This window comes from Erythrolamprus reginae, chromosome 9, assembly GCF_031021105.1.
Source record: "Erythrolamprus reginae isolate rEryReg1 chromosome 9, rEryReg1.hap1, whole genome shotgun sequence".
NCBI classification, from domain to species: Eukaryota; Metazoa; Chordata; class Lepidosauria; order Squamata; family Dipsadidae; genus Erythrolamprus; species Erythrolamprus reginae.
In genome coordinates this window covers 56,052,645-56,074,186 of record NC_091958.1, presented here as the reverse complement: position 1 = coordinate 56,074,186, position 21,542 = coordinate 56,052,645, and the positions used below count along the sequence as shown (strand labels likewise).

Genomic DNA, 21,542 nt, shown 5'->3' with positions numbered 1-21,542 from the left:
TCTTCCCTGGTCCTTTCTGGGCGCGCCCCCCCCTTGTCGCCCCCACCCCGCTTTCCTCCTCTGTCCTCTGCCCCCCTCCCTCCCCTTCCCTCCCCCTCCCTCGGGGCCCGGAGTTCTTATCAAAGAGAGAGAGGGACCCCCCTCCCCTCCCCGGCTTCTCCTTGTCTTGTTGTGACAGTTGTGATATTGTTTATTGAGGGTGGATGTCAGGTATAATTAGCAATCGATATGGAGAACGGTCGGCTCCCTCCTTCCCCGCTCACCCCCCCTCCAAGCCCTCCCACCCCCCCACGCCTCTGACGTCAGCCCCGCTGCCTGCTTCTTATTGGTCCCAAATTCCCCGGGCCTGAACCTAATGATGGGGAGGCCTGCCGGTGCTAAAGTTAAAACGCCCGGGCGGCCCGGCTTGCCCCACCGCCTCGCCGCCGCCACCCCCGCGCTCCTCCGGCGGCGGTGGCGGCAGCAGCCTCGGCCCCAGCCGCGTTAGAGCCCCCCGCTCGCCCCCCAGGATGGACAGCCGCCTCCTCGAGCACCCGCACGCCCAGTTCGGCGGCATGGTGGGCTTCCCTTACCCCATCGGACCGCCGCATGTCTACGAGCTGGCCGGCCACCAGCTCCAGGCCGCCGCCGCCGCTGCCGCCGCCGCCTCGGTGCCCTTCTCCATCGACGGATTACTCAACGGCTCCTGCGCTGCCGCCGCCGCTGCAGCCGCTGCAGCCGCCGCCGCTGCCGCCTCGGGGGTCAACCCCAACCCGCTCCTGCCCTCCGGCTGCGGCGTCAACGGGGAGGTCCAGCCCTTTAAGCTGAGCGGTAAGTCCAGGCCCGCGTTCGCCTGCCCAGCCGCCGCCGAGGGAGTGGGGGGGCGCTGCCCCCGAGGGTGGGTGGATGGGGGGCGCAGGGGAGGAAGAGGATGGAGGCAATGGGGAGGGGGGCAGCTGACCAACCGCTTTGGAGGAGGGGGATAAGGGCCGAGGTTTCAAGCCTTGGCTGGGCGCGCTTCCGCACAGCCTTCCCATCCTGGGGAGGAAGAGAATGAAGGAAATGGGGAGGGGGCAGATGAGAGCCGCTTTGGAGGAGGGATATAAGGGCCACTAACCCGGGGTTTCAACCTTTGGCTGGGCGCGCTCCCCCCGAGAACGGGGGCCGCGGGCTTCCCATCCTGGGGAGGAAGAGGATGAAGGAAATGGGGAGGGGGCAGCTGACCCGCCGCTTTGGAGGAGGGGGATAGGAGCCGCGGCCCGCTAACCCGGGGTTTCAACCCTTTGCTTGTTTGGGTCCGCTCCCCGCGAGGGTGGGGGGCGCAGGATTCCCATCCTGCCGAGGAGGAAGAGGATGGAGGCAATAGGGATGGGGGCAGTTGAGGGCCCTTTTGGAAGAAGGGGATAAGAGCCGCGGCTTGGCTGAACGGGAGCTGGGGAGGGGGCTTAAGAGAAAGGCCTTTGTTGGCCAGGCTTTGCAGTCCGGCCTCCCACCCCACTCAGCCCATTCCAGCCCACGGCCGGCCTTGGGCTTCTTCGAAGCAGAAACGCTGCCAATGAGCGAGGGAGGGACGGGGGTCTTTAGGGAAGGGGGTCGCGAAAAGGGTGAGTGGGTGGGTGGGTAAGACGAAGAGGGTCCTCTTATCCCCCTGGTCCCAGCCAAGATCGCTCCTGCGAAGAATCCCACCGAATCTTTCCCGCTGGAATCTGTTTGGGGGGCGGAATTGAGGCGGGGGGGATCTTCCCCGAGCATCTTTGAAGTCTGTCTGATGGGGGGGCGTCTGTAACGGCAGGAGAGGCGTTTTAAGGGACCCTCGGCTAACACAATAACTACTTCAAAGGTGATGCGGGGTGGGGGGCGTTTGTTTGGAGACCCACCACGCAGGAGGAAAGAAGAGAGGCAGGGATTTTGGTTCCCACGCGACCCCTCGGCCCAGTGCTGGGATCCTATCGTGGGTGGGTGGGTGGGGGGCTCCCCTGTCTAAACAGACAACTGGGGGGAGGGCAACGAGGCCTTAGGAGGCAGGGCGGCTTTGTAGAGAAACCCCCCCCCCACCACAAAGCCTCTGCGAGAAACGGTTATTTCCAGAGGAATGATTAGATTATTTAAGATTTAATCTTCAATTCGATTCACGATCTGGGACCGGTAGAAACTTAACAGTTCAAGTCCTAACCAAGAGGACCCGAGAGCTATTAAGGTTAATATTATTACTGGTTAATCTTCGATTCAGAGCCTGAGATTGGAAAAACGTAACAGCTCAAATGCCCAACCAAGGAACTAATAAACTGTTATGGTAACCTCTGAATATGCACCAAGTGTGTTTCCATCACTATTTAATATTATTATTATTATTATTATTATTATTATTATTATTATTATTATTATTATTATTATTATTATTATTATTATTATCATTATTATTAACACCATCATTATATTATTCTTATTCCTATTATTCCTATTAATAATAGGATAATAAGAATAATATAATAAAAGAAATAATTTCTTATTCTTCCTTCCTTCTTCTTCTTATCATCATCATCACCACCATCATTAACATCATTATAATATTCTTCTTCTTCCTATTCTTCCTATTCTTCCTATTCCTATTTTCCTATTACAGTATTTCCCTTCTTCTTCTTCTTCTTCTTCTTCTTCTTCTTCTTCTTCTTCTTCTTCTTCTTCTACTTCTTCTTCTTCTCCTCCTCCTTCGTATTATTATTATTATTATTATTATTATTATTATTATTATTATTATTATTATTATTATTATTATTATTATTATTCACAGTCAGACAGATGTTCAATCTGGGTTTGGCCTTTTTGTCCACCTATCTAGTCTGAGGATAGGCTACACATAACAACGAAGGATCCGGGATTTTTGTCCATTTACCATGAATTATTACTATTCTCTAACAAACAAGCTTCGAGGTTGGAGCTATCGGAAGTTCTACCAAAGGCCAAGGATTCTTAAATCTGGTGCTTAGTGGCTTCCCTTCTTTTCTTCCCCAAGCCGGCGACCCTGCCCCCCCAAAAACCCAACAGCCTTTCGATGCCACACTTCTCCAAATCCCCAATTTGGAGCCTTCTCCAAAGTCCATTGTTAAACTTTGATTTAGGCGAAGGCGCTTTCTTGAACTTTATACCTGGGGAGGGAGGGAAGGGCGAGGCGACGAGGCACGTGCCAATTTAAACACGCGTCCGAGACCCCCTCCCCAAGAACGGAGCTTTCAAGTGGGGGGGGGAGGTTACCGCTAAAGGGGACGAAAATTTTAAAAACGCCAGAGCGCGAGCGAGCGGGCAGCGTTATTCTCCACGATTCCCATTTTCCCCCACTTCTTCGAATCGTCTATTTTTCAACGGCCGCTTTTAATTTCCAAAGAAGGCGCTTTTAGGAGCCCAAAGTGGAAGCTACTTGAGTCTACCTGGGCGAATCGGTGGCGATATAATTTTTTCGAAAATAAAATAAATCAAAATAAAAAAGGGGGGGAAGCGAAGCGTTTAGATGTGGGACATATGAATTCGAATTAAGATTGGGGGTTTTCTTTTTGTAATATGTGTATGTATGTATGTGTATGTATGTATGTATGTAATATATGTGTATGTGTGTGTGTAAATATCTCTATCTATCTATCTATCTATCTATCTATCTATCTATCTATGACTTAATGAACTCAATCTGTATAGTTTGGAGGACGGAAGGGAAAGGGGGGACATAATTGAAACATTTAAATATGTTAAAGGTTAAATAAGGTTCAGGAGGGAAGTGTTTTTCATAGGAAAGTGAACCCAAGAACAAGGGGGCACAATCTGAGGTGAGTTGGGGGAAAGATCAGAAGCAACGTGAGAAAATATTATTTCACTGAAAGAGTAGTAGAAGCTTGGAAGAAACTTCCAGTTGACGTGGTTGGTCAATCTTCAGTCACTGAATTTAAACATGCCTGGGATAAACATAGATCCATCCTAAGGTAGAAAAAAGGAAATAGTAGAAGGGCAGACTAGATGGACCAGGAGGTCTTTTTCTGCCGTCTATCTTCTATGTTTCTAAAATATTATTTGACTGAAAGAGGAGTAGATGCTTGGAACAAACTTCCAGCAGATGTGATTGGTCAATCCACAGTGACTGAATTTAAACATGCCTGGGATAAACATAGATCCATCCATGTTTCTATGTTTCCATCTATCTGTCCTGTTTCTACCATGAATGGAAATATTTTGAAAATACTCCAGTGTGGAAATCTTCCAAGGAGATTCTTAAGGATGTGATGTGTGTGTTGGGGTTCAGCTTCCTTTCCTTTAGCTCCTTTCTGCTTCCCCTCCCCAGACTCGGTGGATCCAGACAAGGAAAGTCCGGGGTGCAAAAGGCGAAGGACCCGGACGAATTTTACGGGCTGGCAGCTGGAGGAGTTGGAGAAGGCCTTCAACGAAAGCCATTACCCCGACGTCTTTATGCGGGAGGCCTTGGCCTTGCGGCTGGATCTCGTGGAGTCGCGCGTGCAGGTAAAACCGGGGTGTTGCTTGGCCCTTCCTTCCTCGCTGCCCGGGGAGCCCCTTCCGCCACGAGGCTAAGCGGGCCTGCCTCTCCCCTCCGTCGTTCCGCCGCTTCTCCGGCTCCAAATCTCCTTCTCGAGGCCTGCGGATTCTCTTCCTTTGGGGACGGGGCCAATTTGCAATCCTTGGGGTTATTTTCCCTTTTATTTCCTGCCCCACTCCAAAAAAAACCCCCACCCCCCAAAGCCACTACAGTATTTGCATCCAAAGATCTCCGCAAAAAGTGATAAACGCAGCATGCAGGCATGAATGGATGGATGGATGGATGGATGGATGGATGGATGGATGGATGGATGAATAAATAAATAAACAAACAAACAAACAAACAAACAAATAAATAAATAAATAAATAAATAAGCAACAGCCATTGCGATCTCCGCAACGATTAAAATGTATTTAAAATTGCTAAAATTAACTAAGCTTTCGTTAGTCCTCTACCGTTCTCGTTAGTCGTCAGAGTGTTAAAAATCCCCATTCAGGAGATCGCAATGGACGTCGCATTTTTAGGACAATTCTTAAATAAGTAAATAAATACATTTTGCATTTTTGAGGAGTGGGGGGGGGGGAGGCGGATGGGATAGGGGCTGTAGGAACGGGGTGGTACATGTTAGATCCTGGAATTTTTTTTTTTAAAAAACCCACTCTGTTGTTGTGTTTACACACACACATAGCCGGGATTTCTTCATTCGATCCCCCGGCCCTTTCTCCTGACTTATCCCACCCACCCACCCGCAAGCGCGTCGCCTCTCCGCGCTGCGTTTAATACTCCACCCCACTCGAAGCTTCAAAGGGGCCAATTAATTGGGTTCAAGAACCCCCGGGTTTGAATTTGGAAGGCTGGCGAAGGGAGGGGTGGGCTCTCTCCACTTGACAAAGCGGGCCTCCCCCTCCCTACACAAAGCCAAGAACCCAAAGGCCCCTGGAATGAAACCCCAAGCCTAAAATCAGAAAGGTGCCCCTACCCGAGGCGTTGTAGCCCTCCCTGAAACACATCTCGAACCCATCAAATAAGATGCACAAAAAGGAAACCAAACCTTTCCCCGCGCTCTGCCTCCTCCCGCTAGTAAGGTTCCCATGAATCCAAGCAGACCTTGTCTAAAAAGTGTATTTACAAAATACTTTCGCCCTCCCTCCCTCCCTGCCTGCCTCCTTTTGACCCCGTCTGCTTCCAAAGCCTTTTATCCAATCTGCTCAAGGGTTTTGACTGAAGTCAAGATCCTTGATTTTTCCTCTAATGCGATAATTAGTAATTCTGCCCGACAAGGGCTGGAGGAAGCTAAACGCCGAAGCAGTTAAGGGGGGGGGGGAAGAGGAAGAAATATAACCCCACCAAACCCAGGAATTGCAACCAGCTCCCCAGCCGCAGCCGATTTTACCTGGGGGGGGGGGGTTTCCTAAAAATCGGTATCTGAAATAAAACTGGCTTGTCCAAGAGACCCTCCTCCCCTTTCCTTAAAAGCAAACACTAAAATGAATAAGGCAGCGATTCATTCTCCCGGCGTTTAAATCCCGAAAACGGATTTTTTTTTTTAAAAAAATGGAGCGATTGTTAGTGTTGCAGTTCTAATTTATTTACTTATTATTTATTTAAAAAGTTTCCTCCGTTGAGGGTTGCAGTAGGAATGAGCGACGGAAAGGCCGATTTGGGGAGGTGGTTCGTATTGTTGTTACGGTTTAGAAAAAAAAAATAATATGTGGTTGTTTTTTTTAAAATGAAAACGCTGAAATTTTTCAGTGGAGATTATTTAGCCAGCCAAATCCTGGATGCTCAACTCCTCTCCCGAGTTCCTTTTCTCGCTTTCTCCTCCCAATCCCCCCCACCCAGATGGCTGATTACACCCCTCTCCCCAGGCCCCCCCCAGGCTAAAATTGTGTCGCCTCCGCGGTTTCTCCCCATCTCATTAGATTGAACATTGGGATTAAAATAGTGGAAAGGGGGCTGCTAAATCTGACCGGTTCCCTTGGGACGTTGGCGCGGCTTTTGGTTTTTCGGGAGAGGGGCGTCAAGGCTTGATCTCCGACGGGGTTCAGAGGTTTTCTTTTCCCCATTCCTCCCCCCCTCAGGAATCCTAGCCGGGTGGGATGAATCCTCTCCACCGCCTGTCGAGAACCCAGCGAGATGCGCTCCTAACCGAGGAGCCCCGGTCTCTCCTTCAAGGTTTTCATCTCCCAGGCGTCCTAAATTTGTGATTTGGCGGTAGGGGGTCCTCAAACTCTCGGGCCTTTTGTGGTGAAGCCCCCCCCCGTCCTCGGGGCTATCTCGCTCCCCAAAGGGGTCCCGTGCGGATTTTTCTTCCTCTAAAGTTCTGGCTCCCCCCACCTTGCGCGCGTTTTCTGCCTCTCTCGCGCTTACCTTTCATTATTTTTTAAAATAATAGTAATAAAACTAAGATATACCCTTTTCCCTTTTCCTCCAGCCGTTGTAGAAATAGAGAGCGTTTAGGATCGCTCCTCAGGCCCCCAAAATCCTTGTTTGTGGGGATGCTGGCTAAAGAGGCGGCTATTTGCAAGGCGTCGCGGAGAGGGGAGGGGGAATGCGCGGAGAAGCAGAAACTCGGTTCCCCCAAACTCCCCCCACCCCCAACCCTCGTGGATGGAGAAGAAAGAAGAGGGGGGCTGATATTTTGATTCGGGTCTCCCGGTTTTCCGGATTCCTATAAATCTAATAATTTTCCTTTTATTTATTTACATTCTTCTCTTGTGGGGGGGGGGAGGGGTGCGCTTCCAAACGCCATCTATACTTTTCAACCTCCTCAGCCTCCCACCAACTTTTCTGGCCTGTGTGGGGTAGAACCCCCCCTCCCCGTCTCTAAAAAACCAACCCCAACTCCTGTGTTTTCTTCCGAATATCGCTCAAAAGCCAGCGCCCTGATCGCCACGTATACCAAGGACTAAATCCCCTGTTTTTTAATGGTTCGCTTGCATCCCCAAAACCACCCGGCCCCCAGGCGCAGAGGGCCCGAGGCGAGTTTATTTATTAATAATAATTATTATGTTGTGAGCCTCCCCGAGTCATACAAATACAATTAATCAATAAATAATTTAAATATTCAATTTGTATGTCGCCCAACTCCCGAAGGACCAGGGGCGGCTTACAACGGCTAGAAAGAATATCAAAACAATTTAAAAACCCTAATTTATAGTTCTACAATTGTATTGTGGGCGGATCTAAGGGTGGGTCAATCGTGGCCCTGGTTTGTAAGGCCTTTATTCGATGTTTTTTTAATTTTTTAATTTAAATTTTTTTTTGTTATGCCGCCCTTCTCCTTAGACTCGGGGCGGCTTACAACAGTGGTAGCAATGGGACTTTCAAACAGAGCCGCCATATTTTTAAACCGCTCCTCCTTCTCCGGTGTCGTTTGTAGGTCTGGTTCCAGAACCGTCGGGCCAAGTGGCGCAAGAAAGAGAACACGAAGAAGGGTCCAGGCAGACCGGCCCACAACTCCCACCCCACCACCTGCAGCGGGGAGCCGATGGATCCCGAGGAGATCGCGCGCAAGGAGCTGGAGAAGATGGAGAAGAAGAAGCGCAAACACGAGAAGAAGCTGCTGAAGGGCCAGGCGCGCGGCCTGCACTCGCCCAGCGGCCTCTCGGTCAACAGCAGCACCCAGAGCTCCGACAGCGACGGCGGGGGCGGCGGCGGGGGCGGCGGCCTCTCTCCAGACCCCCCCGACGGCTGCAAGACGCCCTCCGGTAGCGGCCCCCACGCGCCCTTGACCGGCGGTTGCGACCCGGCTTTCTACCCGGCTCGCTGCGCCGCCAAGGACCACCTGGGGGGCCCGTCGGGATCGGACTGCGCGGGCCCCCCCGCCCTGCCCGTCGGCTACCCCAAGCTCAACCCTTTCAGCGTGGAGAGCCTTTTGTCGGACTCGCCGCCTCGGCGGAAAGCGGCGCTGGACTTCTCGCCGGCCTTGGCCCCTTGCGCGCCGACTGCGCGCACCCTGATCGGTAAAGGTCACTTCTTGCTCTACCCCATCACGCAGCCGCTGGGCTTCATCGTGCCCCAGGCCGCCCTGAAGAGCAACCCAGCCCAGGAGGCGCCCCAGAGGGGCTCCCCGCTCCCCGCCGCCAACCCCAGCCCGGACCCCGCGCCCCCCAAAAGCAGCAGCACCGCCTCCATCTCCGCGCCCGGCGACGGCGCCTCCACTTTGCCCAGGAAGGTCTTGGCCTCGCCGCTGGCCGCCCCCGGCTCCCCCGCACCCTACGGCCTCGACTCGGCTTCCCAGGGGGATGGGAGCGGCGGCCCGTCGGCGGCCCCCAAGTCGCCCTCCAAGGAGGCCGGCCACGCCAAAGGCAACCCGGATTGCCGCGCGACGGAGCGAGACTCTGCCACGGAGACCAACTGTTTGGACTGCGAGGAGGTGGATATGGACTAGAAGGAAGGAAGGGGGGGTTGGAGCGGGAGGGGCCCGATCAGCATCTTTTATCTGCTAGATTCCTGGCGGGTGGGGCGGGGTGGGGGCGGGGGCGCAAACGGATCCGTCGAAACTTCTCACATTCCCGAAAAGTTTTTTTCCCTCTTTCCTCCTAGATTCTTCTCCGTCATCCCTCGGTTCCCCCCACCCTCTATTTTTCTCCCCATTCTTCTTCTTCCGCCTCCCTCCTCCCCTCCCAGGTTCTAACTTTGCCCTCTTGAAATCAGGTGACCGATTTTTATTTTTTTTAAAAGGGGGAGAAATTTTTTTTAAAATCATTTTAGTCTCTTTGGTTTCTTTTCCCCAAAGAAGTTCCGAGAGAGGCGGGAGGATGGGGTTTATTTTGCCCGAAGCTGGACTTGACCTGAATGCAAACTGCTTTTTTGTTTCATTTTATTTTTATTTTTTGGAAAATCCCCCCTCAACCAACCAGACACAACAGCGACTCCTCAAACCTTGTAAATTGCAAAAAAAAAAAAATATGTTTAAAGATATTTATATATGTAAAAAAAAGAGAGAAAAAAAATAACACACTTTTTTTGATAAATAAAAAAAACCTGCTTAAAAAATCAAATCTGGCATTTTCTTCGTCTTCGCTTAAAAAAAAGAAATAAAAAAAACCTTTTAAGAAACAACAATAACCTCCTGGTTAAAAAAAAACGGAGAGGGAGAAGGATAATTTGGGATTGGATTTGAAAAAAAAAAAGCTTCCAAAGGGGCGATGGGTTTGTTTAAATAAATAAATAAAAAGCTTTTATATATTTTTTTTAAACCAGCTTTTTAACTCTCGTTTCTAGCTTTGCCCTCCCAGGGTTCATTGCTTAACAAATATATTCCGCCAAGGCCACCCTTTTCCCTATTTTATTTTATTATTATTATTATTTTGCCATCCTCCCCCTAACCTCCTTTCTCCCCTCCTCCTCCTCCCAGCCCCCCCCATCCTCCCCCCCCCCCCCGCCACACGAGGTTAGCAGCTTCAGGCTGTAAGGACCAGGCCAACTCCTGGTGCGTTTTGATATGAAAGTAATTATTTTCCCGTTGGCTGCTGCGGGGATTCGCTTCCCTCGCCCAAAGGGTTATTATACATTACCGATTTCTAGTGATATGAAATCACATAAACTTCCTACAATAATAGAATTAGCATGAAAGGCTGGGGTGTCAAATTGAAATTGGAAAATAATAGCCTCGCTAGCTGAGGGAGGCGGGCGCGCATATTGGAGCTGGAGACGGTGGAGGCGTGGGCCGGAATTTTCATGAGGGGGCCTGGCACCGGGGGCCCCCTCCCGGGCCGAGCCTCCCTCTTTTCTCCCCCCCTCCCCCTCCCTTTGTCAGTCCTCTTGTAGCTGGCTATATTAAGATAGATGTCCAATGATATGTTTCATTGTTCTGTCGCTTATATTGATGTCGCGGCGTTATCAGCCTATTGATCATATGTCGCGCGTAATAGGACAGGCGCCGCAAATGTTCGCCCCCTTTCCCTTTCTTTCTCTCTCTCCCTCTCTCTCTCTCTCTTTCTCTCTTTATACAAAAGACGAACGCATTTGTTCTAATAGGGTTGGGGGTCCTTGGGGAACCTTTGGGGGTTGGAAGACAGCTGCACCAAAGATATATTAGCAAATTTGGCTGGGTCTAAAAATAATAATAATAATAAGGGTGGTTTTTTTAAAACCACAAAAACCTGCCACCGCAGCCTTCACAACCCCACCATCCTTTAAAAAAAAAAAAAACCTCTCCCACCCGCCCCACCCCGCCTCTTGAAATTTGCAGGGCGCTTAAAAACTCCCAACCAATTCCCCTGAAATTGTCTTGCCAATTATTAAAACCATTAATTCTGGCGAGTCTGCGCGCAATGGAATTATGTTTACAGCCTCGTTAAATATCTTCTGATCCCTTCTGGTCATCAGGCCTTTATTTGCAAATAAATTGAAAATAATCAGAAGGAAGGGGGACGCTTTTTTCTCTTTTTCTTTCTTTCTTTCTCTCTCTCTTTCTTCGCCCCCTCTCCCCTCGCCCCGTTTTTTCCCCTCCCTGTCCTCTCTGTCGAAGCAAATGAATTTCTAAGCCTGAGTCCCTTTAATAATATTTACATAATTTTCGCTCAGTGACTCTGATATTTGCTCTCTAGGAGACTGGGCTTATGGGGGGGGGGAGTGAATAATTAGATCAAAAGCAAGAAAGTTGGAGGGGATGGGAGATGTACGAAGGGGGAGGGAAATCCGGGCGAAATGGGGGAGAAAATCCCCCAACGAACCCCTTCTTTTCCTTAAAAAGTGAAATAAGGAAGAGGAAGAGATGGTGAAACCCCGAAGGGCAACTTCTGTCTAAAGTTGCGGGGCGTTAAAAAGAATAAATAAAGGAAGGTTAAAAATGGAAAGAACCGCGGAAAGAGTTAGTCAAAGAGTCGCCCGAGGTCACTCCCCAGCCTCGAACCGCTCCCGACGATACGATAAATTCTCCGTTGGTTTCCTCTTTCACTCACCCCACGCTAGAGAATGAACCCCGCGCTCTAAGCGGGAGTGAAAACAAGAGGAGGACCCCCCCTCCTCACGCGCATCCTTAAGTTCCCCCCCCACACCTAAAAAATAAAACAATTTGGAAATTCCTGTCCCCACCAATCTGGAGGCGGCAGGAGGTGACTCTTTCGTGTGTGTCCCCCACCCCGCCACCCGCCTCCTGTCAAATCACTTTCTCCCGCCGACCCCTCCTCCTCGCCGTGCCGCCCCCCCCTTGCCCGCCCAATCGTCCAACTGTATTTAAAATGTCATTTAACTTGAGAAAGTGTAGCAGAAAATTGCGCATAAAAATGTTGGTTATTTTATCGAAGGTGAGCCCATTTGTCTCCCCCGCGATAACTCGGCCCCTTCCTCCCATCTGCGGTTCGTTTGGGGGGTGGGAGGTACGGGCAAGGTTCGCGGAGGGGGCGGGGGGGACGCCGGGAGGGGGCAGAGGGGAAAAAAATAGAGAGAAAGGGGCGTGTGGAACTCATGTATAATGGATCCGCGTTTGAACGCTGGAGTATCGCAGCTCGCACATTCGTGTCCTCAAGGTGAAATTACTGATTTACTTAAGCAGTTTAGAGGGGGGGGCGTTTCCCCCCTCCCTTCTCCTTCCCCTCGGAGGAGGAGGGGGGACCCCCCCCAACCCCGGAGCCAGGAGCCTGTGTGATTCTAGACAAACTACCCATCGATCTGGTTGGAGGCAGCCTCTAGGAGATGCGCCCGCCATGAATCACACTTTATGAATTCAATTTCTACCAGGAGAAATTTTCAATTTGAACGCCGGATCATTATGGGGGAGTGTAAATTGTTTTTGCTCTATTATGCATCGGACGCTATCATTTTTCTTTCTAATTACGGAGGTGTCAGGTCGGCCTGTCATGCAGGGGCTGATTTTCAATTTAACTGATCATCATACATTCATTTTCCCATTTGATAAATCTGCTATCTGGACCGCTTCTCCATGCCTGGAATATTAAGAGCCAGGCTGCCGGAAAAGCCGCCCGTAATGGGGGGATGTGTATGCGGCAATAAGCGCGGATCAGTCAGCTAATTTAGCACCTCCTGATTTCCCCGTCTCCATCTCTCATTTCCAATTCTCCCAGGAGAGGGGGGGGGGAGGAAGGAGGGGGCGGGAGGGAGGGAGGAAGGGATGGGGGGGGCGCGGAGGAAGGGACGCCGAGCCTAAGGCAGTCGAGGCCGCTTTGGCTCCTTCGCCAGCAAGCAGAGAAAGGAAAAGTATGGGGGGGGGGTATGGAGACGGGAGGGGAGGGGAGGGGGGAGAGAGGGGGGGCAAGCTGCAAGGGCTTGGGGAGAAAACGGGGGAACCCCCCTTCCTTCCTAAAAGGCTTGTTTTCTATTACACAACTTCCAAATTAGGATATCAAGCTTAATTAATGCTAATTGAGTTCTTCAATACGTGTTATTTTTATTTAATAGAAACAAATTTGCACAATTAATTATCGGCGTAATTTTCAAGAGCCTCGTTTGCTAGGCGGAGAGCTCTTCGCCCGAATAAACTACCCAGAGTAAATGGATGGCTTTGGAAAATTTGGGTCTCTCTCTCTTCCCCCCCCCTCTGTCTCTCTGTCCTCCCCCCTCTCCTCTCTCTCTCTTTCTCTCTCTCTCCTTCTCTCTCTCCTTCTCTCTCTCCTTCTCTCTCTCTCCCCCCTTCCCTCTCTCCCTCTTCTTCTCTTTCTCCCATTCCCCCTCTCTCCTTCTCTCTCTACTCCTCCTCCTCCTCTTTTTCTCCTCTCTCCCCCTTCTTCTTCTCTCTCTCCCATTCCCCCTGTCTCGTTCTCTCTCTCTACTCCTCCTCCTCATCTCCTCCTCTCTCCCCCTTCTTCTCTCTCTCTCCCCCATTCCCCCCTCTCCTTCTCTCTCTCTCCCTTCCCTTCTCCTTCTTCTCTCTCTCCCCTTCTCTCTCTCCCTCTTCTTCTTCTCTCTCTCCCCCCTATTCTTCCTTCTCTCCTCCATTCCCCCCTCTCTCATTCCTTCTTCTTCTTCTTCTTCTTCTTCTTCTTCTTCTTCTTCTTCCTCCTCCTCCTCCTCCTCCTCCTCTTCTTCTTTTGTCTCTCTCTCCCCCCCTTCCTTCTCTCTCCCTTCTTCTCTCTCTCCCTCCCCCCCCCCTCTTTGCCGGTGATCGGAGTGGTGGTCGCTGTCTTTGTTGCCAGGGGGCGAGTTGTGAGTCCAGGCACAAGGCAGCCTGTTTGTATATGTGGGTGCGTTTATGGCCTGTGTGTTCCTTTCTGGTGTTGAGTTTTCAAACACTCTGTCCATTCGTCCAGTGCGGGGAGGGTTCGTTAGGCGAGGTGAAATTGACTAACTGGGCCTTGACGAAGCTTTTGAAATTGACCAGCAGCCTTTGAAAAATAGTGCGTGGCTTTCGTTTGGAACTTTGGGGAAACGTCTTTTTGGAGACTTGTGGGGGGGCAGATCTGGTATAACGGCTCTAGCCGAGCTTGTGGACAAGGCGGCTGCTGACCTGTGTCCCCCCAGCAGTGGGGGGATTTATCTCTTTCTCACACTGGCAGAGAAGCCCCCACCCCAGTCCCTCGATCTGTTGTCTCCTTCCTCTAAAGAAGGGGGGTGTTGAGGGGTGAGGGTGAGGGGGTCCCCCGGGAGGCTTGGGGAGTGCCACATGGGTAGTGTGCCGGGTCCTTCGCAGGTGGGGTGGGGGAGAAGGCAGGGAAGCCGGAGTGGGCTTGTGGGGGGGAGAGAAATGATGGGGGCGGTTTCTTGGCTGATTTATTTTTAACCCGGGGTTCTACAAGGCACTGACAGTTTGGATAAATTAGCCCGGCTTCGCAGCCTCCTAATGAGAAGATATTATTTCAGCACCTCGGAAGGAGCGTGAAAAATGAGAGAGACTCCATCCAGAGGTGTCGGATCGATTCACGATCAGGGTGTAAATTATATACAACTAAATATCTAACCGCTGATACAGGGCTTCTTAGCTCCCGAAATGCAACATTAAACAAAGATTATAAGCCAGCGCTGGGCACGCGAATAAATGGAGCCAGGCGGTAAAGCGGTTCCTTTCATTCCTGCCCTTTTCCCTTCCTTCTCTTCTCTTCCTTCCTGGGATGCGCGGGGGGGGGGGGGGGGGAGAAGGGAATAAAGGAAGATTAAAAGGAGGAGCAGAATTTGGAAAGAGGAAAACAGGAAGGGAAGAAAGAAGGTTTTGTCTTTCTTTCTTTCTTTCTTTCTTTCTTTTGCAATACCACTTAGATTTATATAGCACTTCACAATGTTTTACAGCCTTTTCTTTCTTTCTTTCTTTCTTTCTTTCTCTTTTCTTTCTTTCTCTCTCTCCCTCTTTCTTTCTCTTTCCTTCCTTCCTTCTTTCTTTCTTTTGCAATAGCATTAGCACTTAGATTTATACAGTATACCAGTTCACACTGTTTACAGCCCTTTCCTTCCTTCTTTCTTTCTTTCTTTCACAATAACAATAGTACTTAGATTTATATACCACTTCACAATGCTTTACAGCCCTTTCTTCCTTTCTCTTTCTTTTTTTCTCTTCCTTCCTTCCTTTCTCTTTCTTTCTTTCTTTCTTTCTTTCAGTCTTTCTTTCTTTCCCACTTTCTTTCTTTCTTTCACAATAGCAATAGTACTTAGATTTATATACCACTTCACAGTGCTTTACAGCCCTTTCTTCCTTTCTTTTTTCTCTTCCTTCCTTCCTTTCTTTTTCTTTCTTTCTTTCTCTTTCTTTCTTTCAGTCTTTCTTTCTTTCCCACTTGCTTTCTTTCTTTCTTTTTTTCTTTCCCTCCCTCCCTCCCTTCCCAATAACTTTCTCTCCAAAGGGAAGACACACTCTCTCTCCCCCAGAAATCCTTTCCCCAGCATTTCAAAGAAAAGAAAGAGGAAAGCCGGATTTTCGGTAGAAAGAGACACCGTGGCGCTATGGAGACCCTTTTTTTCCTCTTGGCCCCCACCGTCAAATATCCATTTAGGAGGAGAGAGCTGTCGGTAATTATATAATTTAAAATCCATTTAACACTGGCTAGCACCACAGTAAATATATGCATATTGCTAATAAGCTTTACACAATTACGCCGGTCAAACACGGGGAAATGTTTACTGCTTTTCACAATAATAAATAATAAAAGGAGAGAGAGAGAGAGAGAGAGAGAGAGAGAGAGAGAGAGAGAGAGAGAGAGAATGGGGGGGGGAACTTTCTGGAACTTGCCATCTCTTCCTCTCATTTTTTATTTATTCGTTTGTTTATTGGTTTATTTATTTAGATTTCCCAGACTTCTTGGCGAACGAGGGAAGCGGCTAGAAAAAGGGAACAGTTCATCCCCCCTCCCCTTCCTCAAAAAATAAAAGCGAATATTTATAGAACAGGATTTTCGCAGTTCATAAAACGCAAGCCCCAGTTAATCCTGGCGAGGGGCGGCTATTTGGGGAGTTAAAAGATGGTTACCCGGGAAAATAAGAATAATAATAATAACAACGGGGTGAGAAGGATGGGGAGAAGAATGCCTGAACTCCAGAGGGCGCCCTGCGCCCACCCCCCAATTTTTATTTTTCAGGGTCAAGCCTGAAATATACTGCTCAAAAAAAATAAAATATAGGGAACCCTCAAAGAACCCATCCTAGATCTGAATGAATGAAATATTCTCACGGAATACTTTGTACAAAGTTGAAAGTGCACAACAGCAGGTGAAATTGATTGTCCATCAATGTTGCTTCCTAAGTGGACGGTTTGATTTCACAGAAGTTTGATTGACTTGGAGTTCTATTGTGTTGTTTAAGGGTTCCCTTCATTTATTTATTTTGAGCAGTGTATTAAGAACCGGTTTTGTAATTGTTTATTAAGTATACTGCAGCCCCCGTCGGGTTCAGACACCCCCCTCCCCGACCAGAAGGAGAAGCAAGCAGGCTGCGGTAGGTCTTCGCCTCTGGGTGTGGAAGAAGAGGGGGGCAAAATTGAGGGGGGAGGCCCCGAGTTTTTTGCATTTGGCAGCCCCAAGTTTTTCCTAGAAAGAGGAACTTCACAGTCGACTTAACAGTTAAGGGAGGGGGGGCGTTCAACGCACCCCACTTGTGTCATCTTCAGCGGCTCCAATTTCTGGGGTAGGCTTGGGGGCTTCTGTTGGAATTAGAAGTGAGTCTCTTGCCTCCAAGTTTCCTTCCTCTAAGGAAGGAAGGAAAGAAGGAAGGAAGGAAAGAAGGAAGGAAGGAAGGAAGGAAGGAAAGAAGGAAGGAAGGAAGGAAAGAAGGAAGGAAGGAAAGAAGGAAGGAAGGGGGAAAGGGAAAGGGGAGGGGGAAGAGAGGAGGGAGGGAGGAGAATGAAGAAATGAAAGAGAAATGAAGGAAGAAGATGGAAGAGGAAAGGAGGGAGGGAAAGAGGGATGAAAGAGGAAAAGAGGGGAAGGAAAGAGGGAGGGAGGGAGGAAAGGGAAAAACGGAAAGAAGGAAGGAAGGAAAGAAGGAAGGAAAGAAGGAATGGGGAAAGGGAAAGTGGAGGGAGAAGAGAGTAGGGAGGGAGGAGAAAGAAGAAATGAAAGAGAGATGAAGGAAGTAGAGTGTGAAAGAGGAAAAGAGGAAGGGAAAAGGAAGGATGAAAAAGAGGAAAAGAGGGGAAGGAAGGAAGGAGGGAGGGAGGAGATAAAAGGATGGAAAGAGAAGGAAGGAAGGGTGGAAAGGGAAGGATGGATGGATGGATGGAAAGGAAGAAAGGAAGGAAGGAAGGAAAGAAAGAAATAGGGGCAGAAGAGGAAGAAGTATTCCCAGATCCAACAACCGTCCAAGCGCTTCCCATCGCCGGCTGCCCGCCTGGGCCCCAGCCTCCGACCCTGAGCTGCTGTTATTCCCTCCAAAGCAGCCCTGCTCGATTCCGCCTTCTTGGGAGCCCCGGGAGGGCGGGGGGGGGAGGGAGACAAAATCCCCCCCTTCAGCAGTTGCATCATTCCTCTCCCCCCCCCCCGCACCCTTCCGCTCCTCCGCCACCGAAACGTGTGAGGATAATTCAAAATATCGCTTCTTTCCTCCTGGTGGCTAATCCGGTTCCTTTTTAGCCGCCTTGAAGCTGACAGATCTGGACCGGCTAGCCTTTCCCCGCCCACCTGCAGTTCCCTTTTAAATTGGGGTGGGGGGAGAAGAGGAGGAACCCCCACCCCTTAAACTGCTTGGGAATAAATCTCGCAAAAAAAAAAAAAAAAAGCCCGACCCTCCTTTCGAAAGTTATCGGCTCCATTGAATAAATACTCTAAAGCAAAGCGCTTCTTTTGACTTTTCCACCCGCTATCCGAGCTCGCCCGTTCTTTGGTTCTCTTTAGATCCGCCAACTTTCCCTTTTTTCAAAAGAAAAGTGTCTTCCGGTTATGGCCTCTGATCAACACCCCCCCCCCCCAAAGTAGGAGGAATAATAGTGAAAGAGGGAAGGGAGGGAGGGAGAGAGGAAGGGAGGAAGAGAGGAAAAGAGAAAAGGAAAAGAGAGAATGAGGCACGGCAGAGGGAAGGAAGCAAAATAGACCGAGGCAGGGTGGAAGGAAGGAAGGAAGGAAAGAAAGAAAAAAGAGAAGGCAGGAAAAAAGAGAAGGAACAAGAGCTAAGGGAAGGAAGGAAAAAGAAGGAAGCAGGGTGGCAGGAAGGAAGGAGGGAAGAAAGGAAGGAAGGAAGGAAAAAAGAGAAGGGCCTGGGCTAAAGGAATGAAGGAAAAGAGAAGGAAGCATGGCGGTAGGAGGGAAGGAAGGAAGGAAAAAAAAGAGAGAAGGAACAAGGGCTAAGGGAAAGAAAGAAAAAGGAAGCAGGAAGGAAGGAAGGAAGAGAATGGGTCAGGGCTAAGGGAAGGAAAGAAAAAGAAGGAAGAAGGAAGGAACGAAAGAAGGAAGGAAGGAAGGAAGGAAAAAAGAAGGCAGCATGGCGGCAGGAAGGAAGGAAACCAAATTTGAATCCAAGCACCAGGCTAAACATAGAGGCCCACACAAACACCCATCCATTACCGCCTCGGAATAATTGAAATTTCCTCTTGGAGCAAGCCCTGATCTGTTTAAATAATTCTATGGGTGTCTTGTCGCGATAAAAGATTATCTGGAATTCTATTAAAAAGCGCAGGAGCGCCCGGTTCCAAAATCCGATTTGCGGACTTTTCAATAACTATCAGCCATCTCATCTTTTCAACAACCTCCCGCCGTTCGCAGCTTTATCTGAAAGTTTGCAGCCTTTCAGGAGGGGGCGCCCCCTCCCCTCCCCTGCGCCCCCACCCCCCACTTATCCCAGCCTCTTTAAACACACTCGCACGCAAAATTTGGGGAGGGGGCGGCTGTGGGTTGTCATTCACCCTGGGATTAAAGGGTGTTAATAGCCGGCGCGTGCGGTTGTTTTGCGCGCTATCCGGGCGCCCTCGAGTCTTTCTGGGGGGGGGGGGGAGGATATTTATTTAAAAAAAAATAGGGGGAAAGAGAAGGAAGCAGGGCAGAGAGAAGGAAGGTTAAGGGAAGAAGGAAGGAAGGAAGGAAAAAGAGAAGGGGTCAGGGCTAAAGGAAGGAAGGAAAAGAGAAGGAAGCAGAGTGGAAGGAGGGAAGGTGAAGGAAGGAAAGAAGGAAGGAAGGAAGGGAGGGAGGGAGGAAGGAAACTAAATTTGAATCAAAGAACCAGGCTAAATAGAGGCCCCAACAAACATCCATCCATTACTGCCTTAGAATAATTGAAATTTCCTCTTGGCTCCACTTTAGGATAGTAATAGTAATAGCAATAGCAATAGCAATAGCAATACCAATATCAGCATATTGATCTCCTTTTTATTTATTCATTTATTATTTTATTTATTAATTACATTTCTATGCAGCCCTTCTCGAAGTTTGCTGTGTTGTATTGTTGAAATAATAATAATAATGATAATGATAATAATAATAATATCAGCATAGTGATCTCATTTTAAAATATATTTTATTTATTACTTAGATTTCTATGCAGCCCTTCCCAAAGTTTTCTGTGTTGAAATAATAATAATAATAATAATAATAATAATAACAACAACAGCAACAACAATAATACAACCACCCTGCTACGATTGTCTCCTCCTTTTCTTCTTCTTTTCTTTTTTTGGAGTTCAAATCTCACCTGCAGGTTATTTGAACAAATGATTGTTGCCTGTTTATGGCGTAATTACATCAACCCACATTCGGAGTGCAAAGCCAAATATTAATTAAAGGCTCAGCTTACTCCTCCCTCGCTTCGACAGGGGTTCTGTATCCGTAGCCATGCATTAATGCCAGATTTCTCTTTAATCCCCCCACTTATTACAATTTTTTTCCCTGTTAATTTTGGACTGTTTAATATAATTCTGCAGCCTAATTTCCCTTTGTTTATGCGTAAAGTATCATTTTTAATTGTCAGTAGATAGTCTCTCCTGCGCGGGAAAGAAAAAAAAAACCCTTCAAATGCCCAGAACGGCACTAATTGCTGTTAATTTTCTTCATTAATTTCATTTACTCTTCAACCTCTTCACTATTTCTTTTTTTTAAAAAAAGAATTCTCCCCCACCTCCAGCAAAGAGGCAGAAGTAAACAAGAAAGAATTCTTTCCTACCACTTCTCCAGGGATGGAAGCTACCTCCCCCTCTCTCTTTTTTTTAATTAAACCCAAGGCAACCCTCTGCCAGCCCTAAATTAATCCCAGTCCACCCTATTAAAATAAAACCTCCATGTATAGCAGCAGTCTACCCCGGAATCTCCGTTTATAAACAAGATCAGGGAATGGCCTGTATTAATCCCATATTATTATGCAGGATTTTTCAGGTCTGGGGAAATTCGCGTCTATGAGCGCAGGAGGTATGTGACTAAGATGTATTTGACTTAATCATTATTTACTGATCAAGCCACAACTGGCTGCCTTTGCCCAACCGAGCAAGCTATAAATCATAGTTTCCCAGCCAGGAAGGATAAAGCGTGGAGGCCACATCTAGACGCTGCTGGATCTGGGCCAAGAGATCTTATTTTTCTTAAACCTAACATTGTATTTTTCTACCTACCGGTTGCTAACCAGCATTGAATTACAGCAGTGTCATTCCTTTCTGCTAAAGATCACTCAGACAGAACGACTGCTGCGTTATACAGTGGTGCCTCTACCTACGAACGCCTCTACTTATGAACTTTTCTAGATAAGAAACGGGTGTTCAAGATTTTTTTGCCTCTTCTCAAGAACCATTTTCTACTTACAAACCTGAGCCTCCGAAACTGTAACCCGAAAAGGTGGGGAGAAGCCTCCGTGGGGCCTCTCTAGGAATCTCCTGGGAGGAAATAGGGCCGGAAAAGGCCGGGAGAAGCCTCCTTGTGGCCTCTGTAGGAATCTCCTGGGAGGAACTAGTGCCTGAAAAGGCAGGGAGAAGCTTCTGTGGGGCCTCTCTAGGAACCTCCTGGGAGGAAACAGGGCCTCCATCCTCCCTGTGGTTTCCCCAATCGCACGCCTTATTTGCTTTTACATTGATTCCTATGGGAAAAATTGCTTCTTCTTACAAACTTTTCTACTTAAGAACCTGGTCATGGAACGAATTAAGTTTGTAAGTAGTATAAAGTATAAAGTAAGTATAAAACCGCTGTTTTATTCTTTGCCCCATCGAAATCCTCATATTATGATACTCCCCATTCCATTCTGTTGCTAAGTAATGTGACCTCTAAATGACTTTATTAATTTTTCATTAAAAAAACAAAAAAACAAAATCATAATACATACAGTAAGTAATTCTGCATTGGTACATTCTTGCATATTTTTCTTTTGAGCTTCGTTAAATTTTATAAACTTATATACATTTTGATCGCACTACACTTAATCTTATTTTAATAAAATAGATAATATTCTTATATTTTATATAATGCTGAATATTTGTATACTTATACATTGTACTCTTCTATATATTATATACATTGTGCATTTATATATATCAATATAAATATAGATACAGTCATACCTCGTCTTACGAACCTAATTGGTGCAAGGAGGAGGTTCGTAAGATGAAAGGTTCGTAAGACGAAACATTGTTTCCCATAGGAAACAATGTAAAGTCAATTAATCTGTGCAACCAAAAAAAAACCCCCGGAAAAAACCCTGCCGCCCGGCTGTCACCTTTTAAAACAGCCTGGGGGCTTCT

At 48.3% G+C, this 21,542-nt stretch overlaps 1 protein-coding gene across 1 annotated transcript; it reads left to right on the top strand.

Moving 5' to 3' along the window:
* The first annotated feature begins 401 nt into the window (after window positions 1-401).
* UNCX (UNC homeobox) lies at window positions 402-9,500 on the top strand. The gene is made up of 3 exons (XM_070760205.1): window positions 402-810; window positions 4,304-4,479; window positions 7,896-9,500. The coding sequence occupies exons 1-3, from the start codon at window positions 510-512 to the stop codon at window positions 8,904-8,906; spliced, it is 1,488 nt and encodes a 495-aa protein (XP_070616306.1). The 5' UTR covers window positions 402-509; the 3' UTR covers window positions 8,907-9,500.
* Window positions 9,501-21,542: the final 12,042 nt, after the last annotated feature.

What these genes read in the sequence shown, in the direction of transcription:
- UNCX (XM_070760205.1), top strand. Translation starts at nt 510, where the DNA reads ATGGACAGCCGCCTCCTCGAGCACCCGCACGCCCAGTTCGGCGGCATG. An exon ending in CCAGCCCTTTAAGCTGAGCG is followed by an intron (nt 811 to 4,303) that starts GTAAGTCCAGGC and finishes TCCCCTCCCCAG; the next exon opens with ACTCGGTGGATCCAGACAAG. An exon ending in TCGTGGAGTCGCGCGTGCAG is followed by an intron (nt 4,480 to 7,895) that starts GTAAAACCGGGG and finishes TGTCGTTTGTAG; the next exon opens with GTCTGGTTCCAGAACCGTCG.